This window comes from Octodon degus, unplaced genomic scaffold (assembly GCF_000260255.1).
Source record: "Octodon degus isolate 3935 unplaced genomic scaffold, OctDeg1.0 scaffold00024, whole genome shotgun sequence".
Taxonomy (NCBI): Eukaryota; Metazoa; Chordata; class Mammalia; order Rodentia; family Octodontidae; genus Octodon; species Octodon degus.
The window spans coordinates 2,304,528-2,313,718 of NW_004524600.1; the positions used below are offsets into that span (position 1 = coordinate 2,304,528).

Sequence of the window (9,191 nt, forward strand, 5' to 3'; positions counted from 1 at the left end):
TTTCTGTCTTTTTTAAAAAAAATTTATTTAGTGTGTGTGTGGCCAGCTCAGCCCACCAGGGGCCGGGGCTGGCTGGCATGTAGTGCTGGGGGATTGAACCGCGGTCCCTGTGCTTTGCTTAGCTTAGCTTGTTCTAAGTAGGTGCTTTAGACCACTGAGCCATCTCACCAGCCCCTCACTCTTATTTTATAAATAAATACAAATCATTATTTTCCATGGCTAAAGGGTACATTGAATTTTCTAGGGATGTGACAACCCAATAAATCAAGGGAATTATGTCTTCTATTTTGTCCGAAACTTTACCAAGAGCTTTTGCATTTTGAAATATTAGGTCCGTGTAGCAACGCCACCAAGGTGCCTTGAGTGGAGCGGAGCTGTGGCCCGGCTAGTGCTTCTCTGCAGGGCAGCGGGGCAGCTGCTTGGTGGCTGATAGGGTGGCTTTGTCTTCACTTTACACATTAAAATTCATCTGCTTTTAAGTGCTACTTTCCATTTATTTTTCTCCTTGTATTAATGGTAGGACAGTAGATTGCTTTACATGAAGTTACATGAGTAGATTATATTATGATTGTTATTTCATGATAGTAAAAATATATATTATCGAAAAGGCATTTTGGGTCTGATAGTATTGACAATCAGTGTCCTCTGATCAAGGCTTTAAAGTGTAAAAAACAGATTAAAAACTATTTCCATAGCTGAGGGGGTAGCTCAGTGGTAGAGTCTGCGCTTAGCATAGGTGAGGGACTAGGTTTGAGCCCTAGCATTAAAAGAAAAAGTTTCCATTTTTAGCCCACTCTCCTTTAGCCTTTTTTAAAAAAATTAAAATTTTTAAAATTCACTTATTAAAAATTACAAAATAGTAAAAATAAAAAAAACAGCATTAGAAATGATACAAAATTTCATTAAAGTAATAGGAATTCAACAATGGCTCTTGTATCTTCATATTAGTTGTCTAGGTTACCAGATGTAAACCTGCAAAATTGGTTTAAAAAACATGAAACAATACAAAGAATTAAAAAAAAATAAGTATTAACTGCTCCTTTCAAAAAAACCAGCAGAAATCGGCAGCACAGTTATCCCAATTATCCTGCATATGTACGTAAATACATCTTTCCCCTTCTTTTCTTCTTTTCCTCATTCCATGTTTCCCTTCCCATTGAAATCAGTGTAGAGCTTCCTCAAAAAGCTAGGACAGGAGGTCCCATTCAGGCCAGCTCTTCCTCTCCTGGGCATTTTCGCAAAAGAACTGAAATGATCACACCACAGCGATGTATGTGCACCCATGTTTATAGCGGCACAATATGTCATAGCTAAATCTTGGAAGCAACCCAAGTGCCCATCCACTGAGGAACGCATAAAAAAGACGTGGTGTGTTTACACAGTGGAGCATTACTCAGCTGTAAAGATAAATTGGAGGCCTTTATAGATAAATGGACTCAGCTAGAGACTGTATTGCTAAGTGAAACCAATCAGACCCGCATATGCGGACATTGTGTTGTCTCGCTACTATGAGAACCTGAAAGAGTAAGTAAAATCTGAAAAGTAGACTAGTCTATTTCTGATGAATCCTTGGTCAACAAATTAAGCCAGAACCGTTCTATGCTATGACTGCTTGGTCCATTTGTGCTGCTACAGAAGAATACCAAAGGCCAGGTCATTTCTAAACAAAAGTTTACTAGCTCACAGCGCTGGAGGTGCGAAGTCCAATATCCAGGGCCCTGTAGGTTTGGCAGTTTTGATTCCAGGGTGGCACACAGTGGTGGGAAGTGGAAGGGAATGAACTCTCTTGGTGGAGCCTTTTGTATAGCATCGTTAATCCCACTATTTAAACACCTCACCAAGCCCCTGTTCCCTGCCCTGTCCTATTTGGAGTTGTTTAGCCTTCCAATACATGATGCTGGGGAACATATGCCAGTTATTACCATTATTAATTTTTTAAAAAACTACTGTGCCCATGGGGAGAGAATGGAAATGTTTTATATCACTTTGCAGTTCTTGACTTTTAGACACAGGGGATAATACCATCTTGAGATTTTTCTTCAGTTTCTCTTACAATTGTGGTTCCTGAGGACTCTGGAGGCATTCTCAGAATTTGGGGCCAATTACTTTTTTTTGAACCAGTCTCCTAGTCAAGGAGCCTGGTCCTGGTGGCTGCACAACAGAGCTACCCTTCCGACCCTTCTTAGAGCCAGAAACTGCTGGGATCTTGAGGGTCTGCCGGCAGCCACCTGGCTGGGGTCCGTGGCCGGGAGGCACTTCAGGGCCTGTTCTCTCCCTACCTGGTAGAGCAAGGTGGACTGTGGGATGGCTCCAGCTAGATGAGCCAGATGTGATCGTTACCTGCGAGAGTGGCAAGCAGGCCTCCTTAGGAGTAGGCTACGGCTGGGATGCTAGCATGGCAAGCCCTCCCTTAGGCTTCCCAGTGGCTCCCATTTACAAATCCTTCCCCCTTGTGCCTGTCAGACTCAGCAACGGGATATACTGGTGCTGCCTATGTGGCAGGAAGAATAAATGGAAAAGCCTGAACTCTTGCATATTAACTGCTCCATTTGATTTGGGAGTGATGTAACTCTAAACTTTAAATTCAGATCACACGCTGCGTGGGTGAGTCACCTTTACCATTAGCATTCCCTGATGTTTCTGTTTTTAAGTTGGTACCCAGGATGTCACTGTAACATAGGCTTTGCCCTTTAATTGTGAGGGACTTGGGGTTGCAGCCAATTGCCTGACAGTGGCACTAATGGGGATGTATGGACACAGAGCTCAGGAAAAAACTGGATCGTGAGGTGTCTCATACCTCAAGGTGTTTTCTGCAGTGTCTCTGCCGGGAACTATAAGGCATGCAGTACAGGGAGAGACAGCCATTCCATGACAGCCTGCCTGGTGTGTTGTCCATCTCTGAAAGTATTCGTTGATTAAAGGTGAAGATGGCTGGGCCTGGTCTCATTATAGTGTCTAACGCAGCACCCGGTAGTTGACGGGAGCTCAGGTCCTAGCACCTGCCCGGACTCAGGAGCCAGCGCAATGAGGTGAGCAGGACCTAATGGAGAAGCTAAGGCTACCGCGTGGGGTGTTGCACCTCTGCTTTAGCCACCAGGGAGAAGCTCCAATTGGCTGCAATAAATGTGTGCTTTCTTTTGATCTCTTAGGCTTCTCGCAAACTTAATTTTCACAGAGAATAAGATGGCATAGACAAAAGGGTACACAGATACAAAGAGCTCTAACTTGAGTTTCTAGATTGGTTGTTTTTCATATCTGCTGTCATTTCAGCCACTCTTTGGTAGGCATCGGGAGTTGATGCTATTTATTAGAGCACAGGGTGGGCTGGAAGCAAATACTTAATGTTACCTGATAGGAGAAAAGAGCCCCTGAAACGTGCCGCAGTGTGTGTGTCCTGATGAAGAGGCTGTGCCAGGTGCAAGCCAGTCTCTTGTAGGCCGGGGAAGGCTGTAGCTACTCACTTCAGCAGCCCTTGCTCACAGTGTGGGCAGGATGTAAGCGGGGAGGTGTGTAGGCATCTAGCACCAGGACTGGCTGCCTGTTGAAACCAGCTTTGTAAATAAGCATTTGCATCTTACCGGCCTACACGCTTTCCATAACCAGGCTTCTATTCCTGCAGAGTGTAGGAATTCTTATTCCCTTCCAGCACACAGGCCTTCTGCAGGAATGCAGGACCAGGTCAGGCTTGTGCTCTTGGACCCAGATCTGCAGCGGTGGGTGCAGCAGGCTCAGCTCTCCCTGTGTCCTTTCGGTCTTGAGGGGCAGCACTGGCACATTGCTGGTACCACGGGACTCCATGCCCGCATGCACTCTGCCTCTGAAATTTGGGTGGTAGACCAGTGCTCAGAAAGCCTGTCTTGGCAGGTCTCAGGGACTGTTTGAGCTGCCTTCTTGTGGAACCTGGGGACCAGACCACATGGGAATCAGTCTCTGAGGCTACTCCAGGATGTTTCTGAAAGGTGTCCCATGACACGCAAAGGCTCCATAGGGTTAAGGAGCACTGAAAAAGGTGGGGGAGCCTCATGGGTGCATTGCTGAGCTTTTTAAAAATTTTTTTGAAAAAATCTTTTGTGTATTTGGTACAGAGTCTTGCTACACAGCTTGTACTCATAGTGCTCCCCCCGTTTCAGCCTCCCCAGTGCTGGTGGGAGTGTGCCACCATGTCTGGTTTCAGGCTAGCACAGCACAGCTGGGGTGCCAGAGCTATGGCACTGGAGATTGAACGTGGGTACTTGCGTTTGCCAGGCAGGCACTTAGACCTCCAAGCTGACTCCCCTGTCCACAGTGAACTCTTTATTCTGGGACTACATCATTCTAAGGAAAACAGTCTCATACATTTTGCTATAGCGTCACGCCTTTTCTCTTGTTCACCTGAAAGTGAGTATCTCTTTACAGTGATTTAGGGAGTTTTCCACATTTAAATTCCAAAGTTTGGGGAATACATTGAATGAGTGACTCAGCATTCAGTTGGCACCCACTTTGGCCATTGCCCATGCTATTTTCACTAGCATCCATCTGGCACCTCACACTCCAGAGCTCCTTCTGCCCTTCCTCTGTGGGTTCTTCAGAGGACTCATGGTCTCATTCATCTCTGTATCTGCAGTACTTGGTACCTGCTGGCCATATTGTAGGTGCTGCAGAAATGTTCATTGTGAATGAACGCATGTGCGGACTGTGTGTCATGTTTCCTGTGCTTGGTGTAACTCTTTGGAAATACCAAAGCTTTTTATTTACAAGGTAGAGGCAGTAATAATGCAAATTTGATTCTGTTGCCTAGGTAATGTTCTTTCACATTGTGTGGCTTCTGTGATGTTGCTCTTTCTGGGTTTCCTTAGACGTCTCTTTTCTCTTAAACAGTATTTGTAAGGTCCCCCTCTCTTGCACCCCTTTGTGCTGATGTTTCCAGGGTTTTCTCCTCGGCCCTTGTGTATTGTGCAAGCTCTCTCCTATAGGTGGCTTCACTGTCAGGTACATGCTAATGGCTCCCAAACTCATGTCTGGGAAGACTTCTCCGGGCTCATCACTGATCCTTATTGTGTGATGGTCCACTTGTTCTCAAACTCAGCCTTGCTAAAGCTAAACTTGCCCCTCCCATGCTTACCTCATCCTCTCAGCTCATCTACCAAGTTACCTCGGAATCAAAACTGGGTCCCCCACCTTGATAGCCCGTGCTGTCTCTTATACTTAATAGATGACAGTGAGGAGACCATGGAGTCTACCTTCTCAAACTCTCTGCTGTTGCTTGTTGCTTTGCTGCTGCTCCTCGTCCTCCTCTCCTCCTCCGCCACCTCCTCTTTTTCTGTTTCTTTTGGGTTCTTGTTGCTCAGACCTGCCTGCAGTGCTGCTGAGGCTTTCTGACGGGTTTTTCTGCCCTCCCGCCCCTGCCTCCCTCCGGCCATGCTCTGTGCTGCCGCCACACTCACCAAGCCCCTGTCCCGCGCTGTACTCAGATCTTCATACCATTTGCATCTCCTCTGCTGCTCCCAACTCCCAGTTTCCTTCTCCCTGCTGCCCACATTGCCTTACCTTCTTCATCTTTAAAGCATTCACCCTTCAGACTGAAGATTTATTTATTTTTTTTTTTTTCGGTCTTTTGCAGACAAGGTCCTGCTATGCAGTTAGTCTGGCTTTGAGCTCACTTTGCAGCCCAGGCTGTTCTCTACCTCTTAATGAGCCTCCTGCCTCAGCCTCCCGAGTGCTGGGATTACAGAAATATGCCACCACGCCTGGCTTTGCTCAGACATTTTTTTACAGTGAAGTCCTTTAGGCCCGACTTTCTTCATGCTTTGCCATCCTCACGTCTCTGCCTCCATCTCCCTCCCTGCTCACCTCTCGCCAGGTGAGAAGCAGACCTTGAGAATGTCTGGCCCTTCCTGTGTTTCCTGTCCTAGCACAGTGTCTGGAAAGTGGCTAGTGCCGAGAGGGCGCATTGAATGCATGGATGGAAAGATGCGTATGTGCTGAATCCATAGGAGTGAGGCCAGCTCTGCTTTGGTGAATTATGTAGCCAGTTTCCCTTAGACAAAGGTGTACCTGGTGGAGGAGGGAGGCTGGCAGGGAGTGTGGTGGTTGGTAGGTTTGGCTGAGGGGCTCATCTTATTTCTGCACACTTCTTGCTGCACAGCAGACAGGCTCTGTGGTCTGGGAGAGGTAACCCCAGTACTCTTAAGTGCCACTGCTTCTCAAAATTCCCCCAGGGTGGCTCCTGCCTTTGAGGTAGGCACTGCCTTGTCTAGGCTGACTTAACTCTACTCATTATATGGTTCTTTTCTGGGTGGAGCCAGGCAGGTATTGGGAAAGGCAAAGAGAAGAAACTGGAGCTGCAGAATTGTATAGACCATTACTGTTTCCTGGAGGCCCTTCTTTCTCCTATATCTCCTGTGGGGTGCGTGGCAGTGTCACCATGGATCAAGTACTCATGTTCTGGCCCTTCAGCTGTCAGCCCCCCAGGGCCCCCGAATGCTAGAGGGCTGCTGGGGACTGTTCTCCTTGCCTGCCATTGAGCTGGACAGCTCCTTTGTCAGCAGTTCTGCCCACACCTTTGGGCTCAGCCATCTCAGAGGCTGGCTGCTCTTACAGCTACTTGAAATTAGTCCTTTAAATGTCAGAATTAGAAAGATAACCTATGTTATATTTTCATAGATTTGGGTCTATCCATCTCCCTTGACTTTGTTAACTTGAGAACTGTGGGAGGGGCTGTTGATGGGCTGTCTGGGTAGCTGTAGGCTGGGGAACCATTCACTCTATTTAGGATGGACATCTTGGCCTTTTCTCTGGATGTTAATGAGAGTTTGTTCTTAGGATTTGAATTTAAGATGAGATTATGGTGGACGTTAGAAAATACATTATACTTCAAGTGAACAAGTATGGTCTTGGACGTGTCTCTTATATTGAATCATTAATTTGCTAAGATATTCTGATAACTTGGCCCTCACTTAGGAAAAAAAAAAAAAAAAAAAGAGAGAGAGGGCCGTACCAAGAAATGTGTGTTTAAATCTTTATTCAGATAAGTTGTTTAAGATCAGATCTTAGTGAAGTATGTTTTGCATGACAATGGGAAGAGTGAACAAGGCACTGAAGTCAGTATTATTTTTACAGACAGGGTTTTGCTATGCAGGTCAGGCTGGCCTCAAACTCAAAGTGATCTTCCTTCCTCAGCCTCCCTAGTGCTGGGGATTGCAGGTGTGCACCACCATGCTTGCCTTTGAAGCCAGTACTTTGACTGGTCTCCTTGATGAAGATGGGCATTGTGTTTTCAGTGAGCGAGACCCCGATCTGTTTCCGAGGACTGCCGGAATGCCTCTGCAGCTGCAGAGTGCTTACAGCCCCCGTGCTGCCCCGTGGATTGTCCGTGCTTGCTTCTTTGTTCACCTTAAAACCAGTCCTTCCTACTCTTCTGCAGGTGGCCGAGCTCATGTGTGTCTGTCATTTTCCCCACAGATTTCAGCAATGTCCCTGACATCAGCACTGGTATGAAAAGGAGTCAGACTGATGGCACTCTGGACCAAGTCAGCCACCGAGAGAAAGTGGAGCCGACGTGCAGGGTAAGGTGCCAGCTCCGATCAGGCAGGCAGGCAGGCAGGCAGGCAGGGGCTGATTCCCGCCTTCACCGGAGGCAGGGAAATAGCAGGTGGTATTTTCCTGTCCTGAGTTCTAGCAGTTAATGCAAACATTTGCTTCTCCCCTGAGGATATAATTTCTTTTTTGTTTTTGAGGTAAGTACCAAGAAGAGCTGTTATCTTAGGCAGAACTCTTCAGTGACTTCCCAAACAGCATCAAACCAAACAAGCTGTGCCATTCCTGCAGCTGGAATATCTTGTGTAGTTGTTTTGATGAGGCGAGCCTAAGCTCCAGTGTCCTGAAAGTTATGCTAAGTTACTGATCTGTTTCTTTCCCGCTTTAAAACACATGTCACCCGTGGTTACCATCAGCAAGTGTGCTCTTCAGACCACAGTCACATTGTTTTGCAACGACCTCCCTTCTGTGCTCGGAGCTTTTCCATTATTCCAGGCTGAAAAGCTGGGTCCGTGAAGCACTAATTCTCCTCCTCCTCTTCTCCTAGACGCTCTCATAACCTCAGCTGTACTCATTCCCATTTGGCAATTTTAAACACCTCACATGTGAGTGGAATCATAGTGTTCATGCTTTTGTTCCTGGCTTATTTCCTAGGGGAATATCATCTAGGGGCTCATCCATAGCCTTTATAGTCTTTGTCAGTTTTTCATCCTTTTTTAAGGCTGAATAATATTCCATCGTATTTCTGTAGCACATTTGGTGGACCCATTCATCTCCTGGTAGATGCTTGGGTTGTTGGCCCCACTTGGGGGCAGTGGACAGTATCACAGTGACCATCTGTGTACAGGGCCAGCTTGAATCCTACTTCTCCGTTCTTTGGGGATCTTCCTAGAAGAGCAACTGTCAGGTCATAGGTAATTGCATTTTTAGCCTTTTGAGGAATGCCTCGGCTTTCTCTGAGGCTCTGGATTCCTTTCCATGTCCCTTTGGCCAGGGCCCAGGGTCCCAGTTTCCTCCCACCCTCAGCAGTGCTTGTCATCCATCCCTTCCCATATTAAGTGCTTGTACTGGGCTGTCCTTTCAGAACCAGTCTGACAGGATATATTTTCCTGTGCAGCCTAGATTTTGAAGTTGAAACTCTGTTCTCTTATTTTCTGATTTTGTCTTAAATACTAAATAGGAATGGAGTAAATTTAAGCAATGACAGATACTTAAAGAAAAGTCACAGTGGGACCAGGTGAGGGGTGGGTTGGGTTGTGGCTGTGTGGCACCTTCTGCGGGTGTAGTGCTGCTTACTGTGCAGTGTGTGTGTGTGTGTGTGTGTGTGTGTGTTCAGTGGAATAATTATATGGAAAGTTAGCTTTTAAATCCAGTTCAAACTATTTTAGAATGGTGCCTCTTGTAGCTAAGCAGAGTGGTTGCAAAGTGAGTGTTGGAATATGACTTAGAAATTTAGACAGAAAAGCTGTGGTCAAGTTGCACAGGGTGATCTGTACTTTAATTTACATTGTTATAAATGGTGAGAAGAGAAAGAAAATACATAAAATACATTATTCAAATGTACACTTATCCATACATATCAAAGAACTCATTAGAAAAAAACCTATTGAAAGAGAATATAGATTAAATATCCATGAACTGAAATGGGACCAGGAGTGTTTCAGGTTTCTTTTCCT

The 9,191-nt window shown here is 46.1% G+C and overlaps 1 protein-coding gene across 1 annotated transcript in view; it reads left to right on the forward strand.

The window, feature by feature from the left end:
* Positions 1-9,191, forward strand: part of Tiam2 (T cell lymphoma invasion and metastasis 2) — a 128,490-nt gene that overhangs the window by 82,686 nt on the left and 36,613 nt on the right. Inside the window, exon 15 of the mRNA XM_023712191.1 lies at positions 7,441-7,544. Coding sequence (XP_023567959.1) covers positions 7,441-7,544 — 104 coding nt within the window. The remainder of the gene's footprint in view (positions 1-7,440; positions 7,545-9,191) is intronic.